This window comes from Pelobates fuscus, chromosome 2 (assembly GCF_036172605.1).
Source record: "Pelobates fuscus isolate aPelFus1 chromosome 2, aPelFus1.pri, whole genome shotgun sequence".
Taxonomy (NCBI): Eukaryota; Metazoa; Chordata; class Amphibia; order Anura; family Pelobatidae; genus Pelobates; species Pelobates fuscus.
The window spans coordinates 370,970,551-370,990,434 of NC_086318.1; the positions used below are offsets into that span (position 1 = coordinate 370,970,551).

At 43.4% G+C, this 19,884-nt stretch overlaps 1 protein-coding gene across 1 annotated transcript in view; it reads left to right on the plus strand.

The window, feature by feature from the left end:
* Nucleotides 1-16,707, plus strand: part of PYGB (glycogen phosphorylase B) — a 107,448-nt gene extending 90,741 nt beyond the window's left edge. The window contains exons 15-20 of the mRNA XM_063443707.1: nucleotides 899-957; nucleotides 1,192-1,333; nucleotides 8,668-8,875; nucleotides 9,771-9,905; nucleotides 10,751-10,817; nucleotides 14,362-16,707. Coding sequence (XP_063299777.1) covers nucleotides 899-957; nucleotides 1,192-1,333; nucleotides 8,668-8,875; nucleotides 9,771-9,905; nucleotides 10,751-10,817; nucleotides 14,362-14,514 — 764 coding nt within the window. The 3' untranslated portion in view covers nucleotides 14,515-16,707. The remainder of the gene's footprint in view (nucleotides 1-898; nucleotides 958-1,191; nucleotides 1,334-8,667; nucleotides 8,876-9,770; nucleotides 9,906-10,750; nucleotides 10,818-14,361) is intronic.
* Nucleotides 16,708-19,884: the final 3,177 nt, after the last annotated feature.

A 19,884-nucleotide genomic window follows, 5' to 3' on the forward strand; every position in this document is an offset into this window, starting at 1 on the left:
GGGTGGGAAGGACACTGTCTTCCCCACTTTTTAAAAGATGCCCCACCATGGGGCTATTTATTAGAAGGGGTAGCTTTTTTAAAAAATATTTTTACAACAGTGAGCAGCCACAGGATGCTCACTGTTTAGTAGATATGCCCCTACTTGCGGCATAGCAAGTAGGGGCATTCAGGAGATCTTAATCTCCCTTATGTTAATATGGGGGTCATAGTGAGGACATAGGGCAGGGGGGCTTAGGAAGTGGCGGGGAGCATGGCTCCCTGACGCTTCTGTTTTTACATATTACAAGGAGGGAGCTGCGTGCCCGTAGCGCCATCTTTGTAATAAACTAAACAAACGAACACCGACATTTGGTGTTTGTTTTTTCGTCTGAAATTTCTATTCATTCATTCGTCTTTCTGACGAATGAATGGACGAATTTCCCGTCTGAATTTTGGACAATAGCGAATGCCCAAGTGTTTAGCTGGGCATACGTGGGAATTTCACAGTGCTTACTAGTGTGGGCAGATGACGTATCCCACAGAGACTTCATCTGCGCACACAAAGATGGCGGCGCCCAGAAACTAGGTCCGGGCATAAATAAAGATGAAAAATTAGGTAAATTGGGGGGCAATTAGATGTAGTGGAGTTGGGAGTGGGATTAAAAAAAAACTAAACAGATGCTGCCATGACACTGCCGCTTTAAATGTGCACAGGGATATCCAAAGCAAAAGCGGTTCAACTAAAAGCAAGAATAGCACACTACACTCCCCCTTCTATTTTGATCTACAATTCCCATAATGCTGTGCATGTCTAAGGATTGCAGAGAATTATAAGCATAGTTCAAAAACATTTAAGGCTCTTAGTATGATCTGCATTTGTTACAGTTACATTTATTAACAAATTATTTGTGTTCCAGGAATCAAGAAAGAGCCGTCCAAATCATTTGTGCCAAGAACAATTATGATTGGAGGAAAGGTAATACATATATTAAATATTAGCCAACTCATAGCTGCTCATTTATTCAGTCCTAAAGTGTAAGGTATGTTACTGTACGTTAAAAGTGTGTAAATGTGAAATAAGGAGGATACTTTTACAGCATTTAAGAATTGCAAATATCCGGTAGTTTAAAATCACATATAAAGCAGGATTTACCGATTGTCCCGTGCAGCAAATTTCTCTGTCTATATTAACTGCTTTATTGTATTGCAGGCAGCCCCTGGTTATCACATGGCTAAAATGATCATCAAGCTGATCACCTCTGTTGGAAGTATCGTGAACAACGATCCCGTGGTAGGAGACAGACTGAAGGTCATCTTCTTGGAGAATTACCGGGTGTCCTTAGCAGAAAAAGGTACTACATGGAGTAAAGCAGCTTTTAGTTTAGAAAGGACATATTTTTCCAATACACACAGCTGCAAGCACTGGTGCAAAGGAACAGAGCCTGGTTTTAACTAACAGCTTAGTTAGTAGGCAGCATCAGTTGATGCAAAGGTAGTGCTTTCAGAATTTAAGGAATGTGTGCGGTGGTTTGATTTTCACTTTAGTGTTCTTAAGGGCAGCACTCACCTATGACCGTTTAATGGTTATTTACAACCCAGACATATACAGCGCCCTCCACTAACATTGGCACCCTTGGTAAATATGAGCAAAGGAGGCTGTGAAATCTGGTCTTTGTTTACCCTTTTAACCCCTTAAGGACCAAGCTTCTGGAATAAAAGGGAATCATGACGTGTCACACACGTCATGTGTCCTTAAGGGGTTAAACTTTTTTTTTTTTTTAGTAAATCTGTTTATTGAGATGATATAATCAACATAAGTGGCTCGCAGGCCAAGCAAAAATGTAACATTTTCAAAACAAGATAAGGCAAGCATAGAATATTCTAGTACCAGAACAGTCTGAGTAAAACAATCTTAGTACAGTTAAACTTCTCAAAATCAGGCAAACAGAGTATTGACCTAGGTTGACAAATTCCGTGGTTACTTCCCTTTATCTGTGGGTGCAGAGAGCAGGAATCAGTTTTGAGCGCCTTCATGTTGTATTTGTGTGTATATGAGTATTTATTCACGGCGTGATGTTATTCTGGCTAGACATGGATTACAGTTGGCACTATGCCTATGGTGAACAGGGGGTAAATATGTCAAATAAGCAGTTACTACCTCAGATAGTTGAGGCCGGTTCGGGGGGTAATATAGTTTCAGGAGAGGGAGACCAGTGAGTCTCGAGTTTAGAGCTATGTGGGGTCGGGTCAGCAAAGGTCGGAAGATAGAGTATGGGCAATGACACCATCAAGTCTTCCACATATGTGGGATTGTTGGTGGTAGGGTCCCAGGTATATTCCGGGGTACATCCGGGGAGAGATATAATCTGTTCAGTGATGTTGAAGTACCCCCTGCTAGGTAAGGTATGTGAAAGACCTATCCTACAGCACCTCCACGTCCCGACGCCCCCATCCTAAGTGGCTAAATGTTCGGACTTAAGGTAGAAAACTAAGTCCCAATGCAAGTGCTCTTCCCACGCAATACCCATCCAAAGCGGAGCCCAAAACATGTTCACCGGTCACCCCTACCTCAACATCGCTGAGTCACCTATTGGTTCTAAGAGCCTCTGATCGCTCCTGTCATGGGCGGTGTTCTCTGTTGCGTGTGCATGTGTAGGGTTTCTGTCAGTCCATGTGTCAAGACGCCAGTGAGTTGAAGTAGAGCGTATCCAGATTGTGGAATGTCCAGTACAGTAAATGTCCCCGAAGGCGATTTCTACCTTCAGAGTCTTCCGTCCAACGTCAGGTCCTAACTCGTAGGTTTCTAGTCAGTGATTCTTATTCTGTCAGTTGTCACGGAGCTTCACCTATCTGCTTAAGTCCAGTCTGTCCAACTTCGATCTCAGACCCCTCGAGACCCTGCGACCAGAGGGAGAAAAAGAAAGGAAAGGAGGTTAGGAGGAGGGGAGCATTGGTGCATGCGCCGTGCGTCTGATTGTCTCCATCTTGTCGGTACTGAGCAATATAGAAAAACCAGGGCATCCACATGTCGGGGTGCCTGGTTCTTCGACCTGTGATGGTGGCATGTGCCTCCTCCGCCCCCTGAATATCTTCAACCCGGTGAATCCATTCTTGTTTAGTTGGCACCGTATCTGTTTTCCAATGTGCTGGAATGTTGGCCTTAGTGGCGTTAAGCATGTGCCGCAGTATCGACCTTTTTATACACTGGTATGGGCTGTGTAGAGGCGTGTAGCAGGGCCAGTTCCGCATTCCAGTTGGGTATGTCTCTCAGGATAAGCGTCACCTCGTCCCTGATCATGATCCAATATGGGGTGATGAGTTTGCACTCCCACCAGATATGTAGTACCGTGCCGCGTTCTTCCTGGCATCTCCAGCACACTGGTGGGATTGATGGGAAAATTCGGTGAAGTAGTGCCGGCGTCCGGTACCACAGGGATATCAGCTTATAATTCATTTCCTGGTAATAAGAGCTCATTGAGCTCTTATGTTGCCAGAGCAACGCGGATTCCCATTGTTGGGTGGTAAGTTCCTTCCCCAGCTGTCCCTCCCATTGCCGCTTAAACGCCATCGGTGCGGGAGTGCCCCCCACCAACAGGTTTTGATAGAGCATCGAAATTGCGTGGGCCAGATCGATTCCTTGGTCACAGAGTCTTTCGAACCATGTGAGATCCCTGCGTAACCGTGCATTGTGTGGGATGGAGGCAAGGAAGTGTTTCAGCTGCGTCCAGGGCCTGTCTCCAAGCAGCGATGGGAGATCCCGTAGTTTCCCATCAACGAGGACTGTATGTATGGGTATATATGCACGTTCACTCTCGACGGGCCATGCTCCCGCTGGGAGCCCACCTCCCACCTCCTCATTGTGTGTGATCGGTAGCATTGGGCTAGGCGTTGGAGATATGTGTTCCTGCTTCCTCAGTGTTCGCCAACCAATCAGGGTCTGAGAGACCAGTCCCTCATTGCGAGTCGGAGTGATGCGTCTTCCGGCACTCCCCCATACCTGCGCCTCCAGCGTCGAACCTATGAGTCCCCTATCCAGAGTCACCCATTGTTTGGGCGCCGATGTTACATGCCAGTCTAAAACACGTTGCATTACTGCGGCCTGATAATACTTTTTAAAATCAGGGAGCGCTAGACCGCCTTGTGTCCTAGGTCGGCACATGATGTCATGCCGAAGTCGAGGGCGACCGCCTCGCCAGACATATTTAAGCACTCCCGATTTTAGGGCCGAGAAGAAAGACTCTGGGATGGCAACGGGCATTGTTTGCATGAGATAGAGGATCCTTGGTAGGATGTTCATTTTAAGTACGGCAACTCTGCCGTGCCATGTAACATGTGGATAGGACCAGTTGGAGAGGTCCATCAGGACGTTCTTGAGGAGGGGTGTAAAGTTGCATTCGTATATGTCCTCCGGTTCTGTTGTCACCCAGACGCCTAGGTACTTCATTTTGTTGGAGCACCAACGAAACGCGAATTGCGATTCCAGGGAGCGGACCTCCTCTGTGGGGAGTGTGACGTTTAGTGCCTCACATTTGGGGATGTTGAGTTTGAATCCAGATAGTTGTCCGAATCTGTCAAGTTCTGTGAGGAGGCAAGGTAGCGTTATCCGGGGATTGCGGACAAAAAAGAGGAGGTCATCAGCGTAAGCCGCCACCTTATGGTGCACTCCTTCCCATACATAGCCCTTGATGTCTGGGCTTCGTCTGATAGCTTGTAAGAGGGGTTCCAAGTAGAGTACGAACAACAGCGGTGAGAGCGGGCACCCCTGCCTGGTTCCATTACGGATCGCGAAGTCAGTTGTCGTGGCCCCATTGATTCTTACCGCTGCTCGGGGGTCCATATACAGTGCAGAGATCCAAGAGAGGAGCTTTTCACCGCATCCCTGCCATCTCAGCATCTCCATAAGATATGACCAGTTGACCCGATCAAACGCCTTCTCCGCGTCCGTGGAAAGAAGCATCAATCGGGTCCCATGTCTCCTAGCATGGTGTTGGATGGCGAATAATCTCATGGTGCTATCTCTGGCTTCCCTACCCGGTATGAACCCTGTCTGGTCCTCGTGAATCAGCTCGGGCAGAAGGCATTTGAGGCGGGTAGCCAGAACTTTTGTGAACAGTTTGGAATCCACATTGAGCAATGAGATCGGGCGGTAACTGCCGCAGTGTAATGGGTCCTTCCCAGGTTTCAGGAGTACGGAGATGGTAGCAGCTACTGATTCCCTCCCCAGATGTCCCCCCTCTCCGACTGCGTTAAGGGCGTCAGTGAGCCGCGGTAAAAGTATGTCGGAGAAACTTTTATAGTACCCCACAGAGAAGCCGTCTGGTCCTGGCGCCTTACCGGTCTTAGAGGATTTCAGGGCTGCAGCTATTTCTTCAATTCCAATTGGAGCTTCCAGAAGTGCCGCAGAATCCTGCTCCAGTCTGTGTATGCCCATTTCAGTCAGATATTCCTGAATCATCGTGCGGTGCCTCAGTCTCGGCTTCCCCTTTAGGCGGATACAGATTGTACAGTTTTTCATAGAACTGTCTGAATTCCTCCGCAATCTTCTCCGGGAAGGGAGATATCTCCCCGGAGGTCAAGCGGATCTGTCGGATTTGCCTATGGGGCATGGGGCCTTTCAACAGTCGTGCAAGGTACTTGCCACCTTTGTTGGCGTGGGCATAGTAGAAGCCCTTAGAGCGTTGTACAGACCTGAGGTGTCTCTTCAAGAGGAGAGCTTTAAGTTGTCTTCTATGTTCCATCAATTCTCCATAGACCGCATTTAGTTGGGATCTCTTATGCCTGCGCTCCAGTGCCGAGATGGTGCGGTGTAGCTCAGTCAGCTCGGACATGAATGCCTTCCGTTTTTGCGAGGCGATGTGTATGAATGTCCCGCGGATCACGCTCTTGTGTGCTTCCCAGAGCGAGATCGGGGAGACATCCGTCGTGTCATTTTCCCTAAAGTACTGCTCTAGTGCCCGATGTAGTTGGTCCTTCGTGTCCATATCTAGTAACAGGGCCTCATTGAGTCTCCAGGTCCATCCTGTTGGCTTGTAGAGTGGGGAGGCCAATTCCATGTCAACAGATCCATGATCCGACCATGTGGCAGGGGTGATGTCGGCTCCAAGTAGGCAGGATAATCCCTCGAGTGAGAAAAAGATAATCAATGCGTGAATATCGGTTATGAAGCGCCGAGAAGTAGGTGAAATCCTTCACCGAGGGGTGTAATGTCCTCCAGCAGTCCACCAGTCTGAGGGCCTCCAGTGATTGTCTGATGGACCTAATATGGCGCTGCGATATGCAGCTGTGACCCGTGGAAGAATCCAACGTCGGGTCCAGCGGGGCATTAAAATCGCCTCCTACTATTAGGATTCCAACGGAGAAGTCCTCTAATTGTTGGAGAGCGTTGCGGAGGAAAGGAGCCTGCCTCTTATTAGGTACATAAATGGAAGCTATAGTGTAGATCTTGTCCGCGATGACCCCTTTAAGGAAGAGGTACCTCCCCAGTGAGTCCTGTACTCGGTCCAGTTCTTCAAATCCCAGGTTGGTCGCCATTAGGATGGCCACACCGGTCTTGTGCGATGCGGGATGATTGCAAAAGTAGTTGGTAGCATAGTGTCGGTTGCGTAATCTGGGTTGTGACCCCTCCTTAAAATGGGTTTCTTGTAACAGGGCGATTGACACCCGCTTCCGTTGCAGTTCCCTCAATAGGTGCGTCCTGCGTTCGGGGATGTTAAGTCCCCTACAGTTCTGCGTGACAACCTTCAGGGGCGCTGTGCGGTAGGCCATAGTGCTCAGTATCGCTGGGAAGGCGGGTTAGTGAAGAGCAACCAGTCTATACGCCCGGCAGTCCAATGCAGGAGAAGAGGGGGAAGGGGGAAGAGGAGAGAAAGAGGGAGAAAAAGGGGGGGGGGGTGTGAGAGAACGGGTAGGGGGGAGAGAGGAGGTCAGAGATAGGTAAAGTGAGCGTAGGGGCAGGTCCGTCCAGGGGCCTGAGATGCAGGTTTAGTCGTCTGTAAGGGGATTAAAAGGAGGTAAGTATCCCTATTGTCGATACCCTCACAGAATTTGGGTTTTATCCCAAATCTACACCCCCCACCAAGGTGGAGGAGGGTAGTCTCGTGCAGCAGCCGACGCCAATGGGCCTTCACTCCGGTACCAGCCCAGGAGATCAAAGTACCCGTTGCGCGGCCGCACCACTTTTAGCACGAGTGTATATGTGTGGAAACACGGCTCGGGCTCCGCTCAAAGGATTTCCCACGAGAAGATAGTCAGCACCCGCCTCAACCCACCCCCCGTATTGAGAGCTAGTGGGCAATGTGAATTTCCTTTTGGGCATCAGCGATGAAGGAGCCCTCGGACAGTAATCGCTAAGTAGGTTAGGCAATAAATATAAGGGTCCAGGGCTATTCAGTTAATTCCAAGGCTATCCCGTTTTCCCAGGTACAGCCCCAGCATAGAGCACCTCCTTCTAGTCCTCTCACCTATCCCATCAGTCCGCCCCTAGTAGGTCGTCAAGTGATCATGTCGTAGATTAATGAACATTTTGCGTACGTCAGATCCCCGAATTGTGAGAAGGAATGTGAGTCTATGGAAAGCAAAACCTAAAGATATCCACATACATATGTAGTGATCCATGTAAAACGTAACACGACAAAACAGGTTTATCAAGCCTTAAAACAGTGTTAACACACTTAAGTACGTTCCTCCACCACGGTTCTCCCCCCCCCAGCTCGCCCCGCACCGGAGGGGGGGCCCTTTTAAACTTTTGTTAAAAAATAAAAAAATAACACAAAAAAACTGTTCTTATGGATATCACGTAATTGCAAACACTACACAGATTTATAAAATATAAATAAATATATTTTAGTTATTTATTGGCACCCCTATGAATTCATATCAGAAAAAAATACATTTTCAGTGTATTTCCATAGATTTATTTTTAGTACACCTGGGTGACTAGGAATAGGAAATTGTTCTACCATGAGTACGACCAAGGAAAAATCGCTGTGATGTGCTGCAAAAGGTTGTTGAGATTCAAAAAAAAATGGAAAGTGGCTAAATGAAAATCCCAAGTACTGAAGATACCCATTTCCACCTTGAGAGCAATAATTAAGACGTTCCAGTCAAGTGGAAATATTATGAATCAACCTGGAAGAGGACGTGTCTATATTGTCTCCTCTGTGAAGAGGATGTTGCCAATAAAAATCTCCAAGGATCACAGCTGAAGAATTGGAGAAGTTAGTTGTGACTTTGGGTCAGAAAGTCTCCAAAACTACAATCTTAGCAAGGGATCTGAAGGAATGGTCTCAGATCCCTTGATATGTATTCTCCAATCTCATCAGGCGTTGGAGGAGAAGACTCGGAGCTGTTATCTTGGCAAAAGTAGACACAAAGTATTGACTAAAGGTTTGCCAATAATTGTTCCACTCATATAGCTCGAATATCTTTTTGGGATAAATCTTTTGCCAATAATTGTTCCACTCATATAGCTCGAATATCTTTTTGGGATAAACCTTTGTTGAGTTTGCAATTTTTGAAATCCCTTAGAGCAGAGTATTTTTATGTATTTTTTTGAACAGAAGATCAAAAGGGTAAATATTTTTTTTTTTACAGTTATTTTTGCTCATAATTACCAAGGTTGTCAATATTAGTAGAGAGTGTAACATTCTGAGAATCTCTCTGAACACACTATTTTTTTTATTTTCAGTGATCCCAGCCTCCGATCTATCTCAGCAAATATCCACTGCAGGCACCGAGGCTTCTGGTACTGGGAACATGAAGTTTATGCTTAATGGGGCTCTCACCATTGGTACCATGGATGGAGCCAATGTGGAAATGGCAGAAGAAGCTGGAGAGGAAAATCTTTTCATCTTCGGCATGAGAGTGGAGGATGTTGAAGCACTTGATAAGAAAGGGTTTGTATAAGTTTGACAAATAAGCTACATAGTGTTTTTATTAATACAAAAATTAATATATATATTTTTTGTAACATTCTAGCAAAAACACAGAGAAGCACTAAAACAAGAGGTTTACAAATATTTCAGCTACAGCAAGAGCGGATACCTTTCCAATCCATCCGTCTGAGGACAAGTGCATTCTGTGTCATGTGATCAAAGACATGCCAGTGCATTCTCAGTAAATTTAGACAGAGCTGTATGTTTGCATGAACTTGACAAGAAGTTTATTTTAAAGGAATACTCAAGTCACAAAGCATTTCAGCTTGCTCGAGTCTATCATTTTTTGACAACTTATAAAAGGGCCAATTCCACCACTTGTATAATTGGGGGCAGAAAACTCTCCCTGGCTGTCGTTTAGACAGATGGGCAGGTCTTCTTCCACTACTGTTAACACAGTGTTTTTCAACCCACCCCTTCCCCTCAACCAGTTCCATATTTAGGGATTACCCAGTGCCAATGTGTTTTGTTTTTTCTCCTCCTTCTAAAAACACAACTGGGTAATCACTGAATCGTGGAATGGTAGGGAACATAATGACCCATGATTTGGGAACCACTACGTTGGCTAAAGGAAGTGGCATGCATTCTAAATTAGAGTGCACCTGTACAACAGTTCTTTAAGAAGTATAGAAAAACTTCAGCACAGATGTACGATCTTACTGAACAGGTGGTTTCGAGAAATGACAGATTCTGAGAAACAAATTAAATATATCAATGTTATAAAACTGTTCTTCACAGTCTGGAAACCTAGTGCTATATATCGTTTGAAACCCCATTAGATGACAAATCATAAATATTTTAAACTCATCATAGCCATGACCTTGTAATACTAAATTGTATTATTTTAACAAAAAAGGTACAACGCAAAGGATTATTACGATCGCATACCTGAGCTGCGACAGGCAATTAATCAGATGAGGGATGGACACTTCTCTCCAAGAGAACCAGATCTGTTCAAAGATTTGGTCGATATGCTGATGAACCACGACAGGTAAGATATTAGGGAATCCAGGACCTCATATTCTTACAATACACATCTCACTGTATACGAATATAGTCCAGAATAATAGAATTTGGCACCTTGGAGGTATTTGTTCTTTCCAATGCACCATGTGAAATGAAATTTCAAAAATAAAACAATTCTAAATTCTCAGCAACGTTGCCAGACAACAAAAACCTACTAAACCAGTTTTAGATTATATAAAACCAGAGGAAATAACTTGGTAAGATATATATATATATAATGCATTACATATATAATCTAATGCAAAATTTTACATTGCGATAAAGGAAAAAGCCAAAATGTGTTTTTCTTCCCTTCTTAAAATAAATGCAAGTATAAGTTTCCATTTATCAATGCTTAGGAAAAACACAAAACAAAAACACTCAATATAAATCATAGCATGCATACAGTACGTGATTTACATATTTTTAGTAGGGCCACGTGTTGGACATTCATAGAAAACCAATTTGTTTCCAAAGAGAGTTTTTGACAAAAGCCAAATTTATTTCAACAGCGACTAAGAAAAAGGTCTTATAACAAAATGGTTAATTATTGAAAGCAATAGTTTCTCAGTTTCGTACCCCAGTGTTGCTATTAAAGCTTTTGTATATACAGTGATTCCTAAAGTGAACCTGTCATCCACACATTTTTAGGTATTGATTTTAATAATCTTATTTCGATAATATGGTATTATGGGATGGCCAGCTGTGCGTCTACATTGCAGGCTGTGAAATGCTGGCGTGTCACTTGGGGGCAGTAGACTTTGTTTTCTGTCTAATTCGTATTAACCAGTTTGCTTATTAGATACCTTCCTTTTTTTCATCCTTTCACAGGTTTAAGGTGTTTGCTGATTATGAGGCATATATAAAGTGCCAGGAGAAAGTGGACCAGTTGTACATGGTAAGCCTGAGATGTCACTTTTGTATTAATTAGGATTTCCGTGTGCTAATGAGGTAACTCTACAAGAAACACCACACAAATGTGGAAATTAACCAAACTACTTAAAGGACCACTATAGTGCCAGGAAAAACTTGTTTTCCTGGCACTATAGTGTTAATAGGTCCCCCCACCTTCATGGCCCCCCTCCCGTTGGGTTCAAGTGGGAGGAAGGGGTTAAATTCTTAACTTTCTCCAGCGCCGTGCTCCCTCGGCGCTGGGGACTCTCCTCCTCCTTCCGACGTCATCGGCTGAATGCGCAAGACGCCGGCAGGGTTAACCTTAGATGGACCTGGCACCCAGACCACTTCATTGAGCTGAAGTGGTCTGGGTGCCTATAGTGGTCCTTTAAGGTTATAGCAAAGAGTAGAAAATAACAAAGCGGTCGCCGCTAGAGTTGAAAATGGACAATAATAGTATTTCAGTTTAAAATAAAACTACTAAATTACATTAATTATTATTATCGCCACTTATATAGTGCCAGCAGATTCCGTAGCGCTTTACAATATTGTTAGAGGGCGGGATTTAACTATAAATAGGACAATTAGAAGAAAACTTACAGAAACGATAGGTTGAAGAGGGCGCTGCTCAAACGAGCTTACAGTCTATTAATATGCATAAACATTTGAAAATATGTTTAATAATGGAAATTATTTTAATTTAAGAAATCATCTAACCATGACTTTATGATATGAATAACGTAAGAGTGATTTCTATTTTCTACAAAAAGAGTTGAGACTTTTCTTTTCTAAAGATTTAGAAAGCACCTTACCAAACCAATTTTATTTTAATGTGTAAACACACATAACAATATGCTATACAGACCTAAATGACACAATGAACAGTACATAAAATTAATACATTTTAGAAAGCTATTTTTAGATCCTTGAATATCCACTTTGTAAGATAATTATTTTTGCATTGCACTCACGTAAACATTTGTAAAATTCCTGTCTCCCTTCTACTCTGTTTATGTGAAGCCAGAGTATAATCATCTTTCTCTATGTCTTTATCATAAGTACCCATCAGACACCCTTTACTATAATCAACATAGAAAAGTAAAAATATTAAAGGAACACTATAGTCACCTAAATTACTTTAGCTAAATAAAGCAGTTTTAGTGTATAGATCATTCCCCTGCAATTTCACTGCTCAATTCACTGTCATTTAGGAGTTAAATCACTTTGTTTCTGTTTATGCAGCCCTAGCCACACCTCCCCTGGCTATGATTGACAGAGCCTGCATGCACTTTCAAACAGATGTAATTTACCTTAAATAATTGTATCTCAATCTCTAAATTTAACTTTAATCACATAAAGGAGGCTCTTGCAGGGTCTAGCAAGCTATTAACATAGCAGGGGTTAAGAAAATCTTAATTAAACAGAACTTGCAATAAAGAAAGCCTAAATAGGGCTCTCTTTACAGGAAGTGTTTATGGAAGGCTGTGTAAGTCACATGCAGGGAGGTGTGACTAGGGTTCATAAACAAAGGGATTTAACTCCTAAATGGCAGAGGATTGAGCAATGAGGCTGCAGGGGCATGTTCTATACACCAAAACTGCTTCATTAAGCTACAGTTGTTCAGGTGACTATAGTGTCCCTTTAAGTAAATAATCCCAGTGTGATATCAAACAAGATGTATACATTGTTGCAGAATGTACATGCAAAATTCAAAACAACCTTAATTCTTAAACATTGGCATAAAAAAAAAAAAAAAACACACACACTGCTCAAAAAAATAAAGGGAACACTTCAACACAATGTAACTCCAAGTCAATCAGACTTCTGTGAAATCAAACGTTCCACTTAGGAGGCAACACTGAGTGACAATCAATTTCACATGCTGTTGTGCAAATGGGATAGACAACAGGTGGAAATTATAGGCAATTAGCAAGACACCCCCAATAAAGGAGTGGTTCTGCAGGTGGTAACCACAGACCACTTCTCAGTACCTATGCTTCCTGGCTGATGTTTTGGTCACTTTTGAATACTGGCTGTGCTTTCACTCTAGTGGTAGCATGAGACGGAGTCTACAACCCGCACAAGTGGCTCAGGTAGTGCAGCTCATCCAGGATGGCACATCAATGCAAGCTGTGGAAAGAAGGTTTGCTGTGTCTGTCAGCATAGTGTTCAGAGCATGGAGGCGCTACCGGGAGACAGGCCAGTACATCAGGAGACGTGGAGGAGTTCGTAGGATGGCAACAACCCAGCAGCAGGACCTCTACCTCCGCCTTTGTGCAAGGAGGAACAGGAGGAGCACTGCCAGAGCCCTGCAAAATGATCTCCAGCAGGCCACATATGTGCATGTGTCTGCTCAAACGGTCAGAAACAGACTCCATGAGGGTGGTATGAGGGCCCGACGTCCACAGGTGGGGGTTGTGCTTACAGCCCAACACCGTGCAGGACGTTTGGCATTTGCCAGAGAATACCAAAATTGGCAAATTCGCCACTGGCGCCCTGTGCTCTTCACAGATAAAAGCAGGTTCACACTGAGCACATGTGACAGAGTCTGGAGATGCTGTGGAGAACGTTCTGCTGCCTGCAACATCCTCCAGCATGACCGGTTTGGCAGTGTGTCAGTAATGGTGTGGGGTGGCATTTCTTTGGGGGGGCCGCACAGCCCTCCATGTGCTCGCCAGAGGTAGCCCGACTGTCATTAGGTACCGAGATGAGATCCTCAGACCCCTTGTGAGACCATATGCTGGTGTGGTTGGCCCTGGGTTCCTCCTAATGCAAGACAATGCTAGACCTCATGTGTCAGCAGTTCCTGCAAGACAAAGGCATTGATGCTATGGACTGGCCCACCTGTCCCCCAGACCTGAATCCAATTGAGCACATCTGGGACATCATGTCTTGCTCCATCCACCAACGTCACTTTGTACCACAAACTGTCCAGGAGTTGGCAGATGCTTTAGTCCTCATCAGGAGAATGCACAGGCGTTGTAGGGAGATCATACAGGCACGTGGAGGCCACATACACTACTAAGCCTCATTTTGACTTGTTTTAAGGACATTACATCAAAAGTTGGATCAGCCTGTAGTGTGTTTTTCCACTTTAATTTTGAGTGTGACTCCAAATCCAGAAAAATTTGATTTCGTTTTTTTAATTTTTGTGGCAGATTAGATGGGCCGAATGGTTCTTATCTGCCGTCACATTCTATGTTTCTATGTGTGATTTTGTGGTCAGCACATTCAACTATGTAAAGAACAAAGTATTTCTGAAGAATATTTAATTCATTCAGATCTAGGATGTGTTATTTTTGTGTTCCCTTTATTTTTTTGGAGCAGTGTATGTATATGTATGTATATGTATGTGTATATATATATATATCTCCATCAAAACAAGTCATGTACATTTAAGCTGTAAGTCCACCACTTCTGCTTCAACCAGAAATTTTGTTTGCTACACTGGACAGAAGTTGTGGCTTTCAAGGTTGCATTGTGTTCTCCTTAAGATGGCAATCAATTTTTGAAATAACATTCATATGTGACTTTATTTTCTATTTCAGAACCCCAGGGAGTGGACCAAAAAAGTAATAAAGAATATTGCTTGCTCTGGGAAGTTTTCTAGCGACAGGACAATTAGTGAATATGCAACAGAGATCTGGGGAGTTGAACCATCAGCAGTGAAGATCCCACCACCAAACATACCCAGGGAATAATTCTGAGGGTGCATGTGCTCTATGTTCTCCACTGCTAGTTTGGTTGGTTCAGGATTAGTGTTTATCCACCAGTTGTGACTTAGAACCACTTTCCCATTAAAGCTTATTTTTGTCTCTGGGGAGGAAAAAAAAATTAAAAAGATTGCTTTCATTGTGTTTTCCTAAACCAACTGTCCTCCAGTAACACATCATAAATCAAACCTCACAATATCCAGTATATCCAGAAGTGACCAAAGATTATAGTACACAGGTCTTCTGCATGGCAAGAAAATAATTATTCAAGGCCAATTACTATTCTGGCTATTTCAAGTTACCCTCTACATCGCCATGTTCTTGGACTTTTATCCATAAAGAGCAGGTGTCTTTACAAATACACCTCACAGACGCAGTAGAACCATGGCGTTCCTTATAAAGACCATTTAGACAACAACACAGTGTAGAGGATGTCATCACCAACTGGGGGGAAGTGTAAACAATTCTGACATCAGGCTACTAAACACTATAACTCTCCGGTCCAGAACAATATATAGAAAATATGACAGCCACCTTAATTCTTCAGAAAGTATGTTACTGATTGAAAAGTTTGGTTTGGGTCTACAAAAGAGCACATTTTCCCCAGGCATACACTTGATTATCAGAATAAGCATTCTCTGTGCTAGACTGATTAATAGTGTTTTATAGGAAAACAGGCCGTTATGGGCATAGTTCTAGGATTGGGCATTTAATGTACTGTAACAGAAAGCAGCTGTCTGTGGGTAGACACGAAGGTGCTATAACCACTTAGAGTACCTTCCTGATTCACTAATAAACCGTCCTGAGGAATGTTGTAGCTTATATTATGCTCACCGTAAGACTTTAAAAAGTGTGCGAGGAAAGAAAGTCTGAGCAAATCCTGTGTTTATCATTGTATTTGTGTGTTTCTTTGTACAAGCAGAATTGCTTTCTCATTTGTGTGTGTGATATTTAAAGTACTGTATTTCTAAACTAGATGATTTGCACGATCACTCCTGCTTGAGGCTCTTGGGACTGACACCTTCCACTATTTTAAGCCAATACCTACAGAGGTTTTCAGCACTCTCAGACAGTTTATTGATGGAATGCAAAAATGTGTGTAGGAATCCATACAATTCCACAGCTTTAAACACAAAGCACTTACAAGCCATTTTGCACTTGTGTAATTTGAAAAGTTTACTGTAAATGAGACATTCTGTAATGGCATTAGTTTCTTAACTACCTTGTTTATGTACAAAAATAATACTCCAATTAAATTTATGGGCAAAAACATTGCTCCACGAGGTCTATACAGAAATATATTGTGGTCTGGTTTATACCAAACTGATCAATAAGTGTGTCAGAACCTCTGCAAAACACCTCTGAAAAAAACAAAAGTAAACAACCACAGGAAGGGAGTAGCGTTAGTAGAGCCAGACGGTTCTATCTACTTATCTCTAATGTGCAGTTAGATGCAATTAGCGAGCCGCATTTAAAGTACATGGCCTCTCAGCACTAAGCACAATTGTTCACTTCTACTCTCCATCTTCCCATTAAATATTGCCACATTTTCAGTAAACTGTAAAACACAATGCTGAAACTTACATGTTTTCTAAGGCACTGATTGGGGAGCTTTGGCAGGGCAAAAGAGGTGCTAATCTAAAGCAACTTGCACAACAAATTGTGATCACAATGAAAACCAACAGCATATTGCGCTATATTTTGCACTTTGTCTCAGAATAGCACTTGGTTTTGCCTTGATAAATTCTTTCCTTAAAGTTTTGAGATATTCCAACGCTGGTTAGAGTTCTGCTCCATATCAGCTATCCCGAAGTATAAATTGGGATAGTGAAATAAGAGCAGAAAGAGTCAAATTTGCAAGGGCCTAGTCTGGGATTAGCATGCAAAATGCCTAATAAAATCAAGACAAAGCAAATTGAGAAAATAGCCATGTACCCCCCTTCCACTTTCATATTACCAACTCGTATAGTTGAATGGCAATTCAAATGAATACACATAGATTTGAATGGGTATTAAATAAATGTAAAAGCTCAGTGTGGACTATAGATTTGGTTACATGTCAAGTATGCAACGAGCGTTAGAAGAAGATGCAGAGAAAGTATAACCGTGTGAATGATACTGTGTTCCTTCTCCAAGATATTCCCCTGAGCATCAATGACCAATAAACATTTACTAAATTAATTCCCGGCTCTTGTATTTTATGGACTAGGTGGTGGCAAAGTGCGATTTCAGCCCAGGATATAAATTTACACTATGTCTGTTTTCATTTTTAAATAATAGCAAATAGTACAGATAGTTGTAAACATTAAACTACGATGAAAAGTAATTTTATTGCAGAAAGACATGTTATCAGAAGCAAGCTATGTAACTTTTCCCCCAGTCAGATTAGAGGCAGTACAAGACCATAGAGATTTCCACCTTGCTCAGACTGGCTGAAAGATAGAATTAAGACTTTTGAAATTCCTCCTCACCTCCTACCTTGTATAAATGCAGGTAATGAGACAAGATCCCCAATTATCTGCATGTCCTCAGAATAGGAAGGCACTCCCATGTTTTTATTTTTGATCTGGAAATGGTGAGGCAGCTGTAGCTTGTGAGAGGCTTTGTCCAGCAGAGGTAGAATGGTTTCCTTCCATGAAGCCTCTCTCTATCTGCCATGTAGCCATGGAATGCAGATTGGATTGCTTCTGTTCCAGGTTATCAGTTCTTAAAGGAGCACCCTGGGCACCATAACTTCGTGGGAATTCAGTTTTGGTGCCAAAAAGTCATTTTCTTACCTGAAAGGGTTAAACCATTTTCAAACGATTTAACCCATGGAGGATTGCTCCTCCGTTGTGTTGTATGCAACATAAATGTGTTGTATGCAACATAAATTAATGTTTTGATGTGGACCTCTGGGGTGGAGCATTCAGGGAGTAGGGCAGGCCAGTGCTCCACTCCTCAGTTTACAGGTAACTGGGAGAAATAAGGTTCAGGCCAGGAATTCAGACGATCTCCAACCCAGTGCTCAGCTGCAGAAAGGGAAATAAATCCCTCGCTGCTAGGCAGGTAGGAGAGACTTTGTTTCTCCTTTTGGGGGCTGGAAGCAGCAGGCTGACTTGTGACCTAGTACTGGAATGCAGAAAGTTGACAGTCAAGGTCGCTGACCACAGGAGTTCAGAAAAGTGACTATTAACAAGGTTGGTGATACCTGTGTTTTGTTTAACCCCTTAAGGACCAAACTTCTGGAATAAAAGGGAATCATGACATGTCACACATGTCGTGTCCTTAAGGGGTTAAGTCTAACCCTTGATAGTTAGGGACCTGAATGTTAGTAAGACCTCAAAAGAGCTAGGATTTTGTTTGTAAGGATTTCTGGTATTTTATTTCTTTGGTATTGTTTCTGATGCTGCCTTCTGAGCGGATTGCAAAATAAAGTGCCTGAATTTGTTAATCCTACAAGACTGCGCATGTTTATACCCTAGAGGACTGTGCTATTTGCAATACAGGATCACATCACACAGTAACCTAAAACCAAGATCAACCTTCTTTTCTACGAACCTCATCCCAGCTGGTATGAGCTTTTTGAAGAAATGGTTGTAGAGGATATTAAGAATAACCTCAGGAAGAAAAAAATGGAAGGCTTAGATGATCTGTTGTGTAAAGCCGGCAGACAAAGGGGGTGGCATAGTTATATTGTCACAATCATCTGAAAGAGGCCTATAGGCTCCTTAATGATCGGGCGACATGAGATTCTAAGAGATGACCCATTGACAGCTGTGACCACTGCTTTAGCAACACTACTCAATGAAACAAAATAAGAGGGTATCATAAAAAAAATCTATGTATCCAACATCCAAGAACCCCAGCCTTCTACGTCTTATCAAAGATACATAAAATTCTGGCTAAACCACCAGGGACCAATCATTTGTGAATGGACTTTCTTACATCCCATTTATCCCAATACAGGGCTTGACAAATTTGCTTTGAATCTAGGAGCCAGCAAAAAAAGTTAGGAGCCAGGTTATGGCAAAAATAAAATTCTTAAAGGGACACTATAGTCACCAGAACCACTACATCTTAATTTAGTTGTTCTCGTTTCTATAACCTGTTCCTCCACACTTTTCAATGTAAACCCTGCCTTTTCAGAGAAAATGCAGTATTTACATTGTTGCCTAGTAAGACTTCTAGTGAAAGTCACTCAGACAGCTTCTAGAGTGTGTCCTGAGTCAGTGCTGCACCTACGTTTTGCGTCTCCACGCTCTGCATGGAGGCGCTGAATGTTCCCCATAGAGATGCATTCAATTCAGCTCTATGTGGAGATGCGTATTGGCGCAGCATGGCATTTTGCCACACATGTGCAATAGCCTCCCAATGCTTTCCTATGGGAAAGCATTGAATTGGTTGAGATCATCAAGATTGAGGATTGCAGTCATGGAGACAGGGCCAGCTGCGGCGAGACCAGCACAGTTGGGGGGGGGGGGGGGGAGGGGGAGGGAGGCGAGTAAAAAAACCTTACACGGGAATCAGTCACCTAAACACATACTCACATTCACTGCAATAACACACATTAAGGTGACCACCCAGCATGCCTACCTAGAGCAGGAGTAATTCAGCTTTCCCTGGGGTGCAGTGGGGCTTCAGTCATCTCCCTGCTCTGTTCCATAGAGCGCTGTTTAGTGATGCCTGTGCCAGAATTAAGCCATATTCCGGTTCCCGGCATCACTGGAGGACGCGCAAGAGAGGTTACAGCTCCCTCGTGCGCCGGTCTGTCTCAATCCTCCAGGAGCCTCCTGCCCGTGCGAGCACCCCACACATCAGATGGCTGGCCGACCACCCGCAAATGCGCTCCTTTTAGCCGGGCAGCCGGCCGACCAGCCAACCGACCAACCGCATGCCCATGCTCTTTATGAACGGCTGACCACCACCTAGCTGAATGGGCCAACAAATCCTAGGCGCAAGGACTAAAATCCTTGTCGCTATGGCGACCTGGGATATGTCGAGCCCTGTCCCAATATATTGACTAGTTGCCTCAGCCATATGTAACAAAAAAGTTGTATTGAACAGGAAGGATACAAACAAGCATAATTAGAGAATGGCCTCCTTTGAATGGTTCAAAAAGTTCCTATTAGTGGTGGCAGGCGTGACATCCCTGTATACCGTCATAGACCATAAACAAAGCTGTATATAAAGCCCTTTGGAAGGCACAAGAAATAGACTACCTTTAGATTCAGTTTCTAATTAAGGGGATGTTTTTTCTACTCCCCAATAATTATTTTTGGGTTTTGGATAGTGTCTATCTACAGAAAAGGGCACATCTACAGGGACCAAGTTTGCCCCAAGCTTTGCCAACCTTTTTATGGGGAATTGGTAAAACCA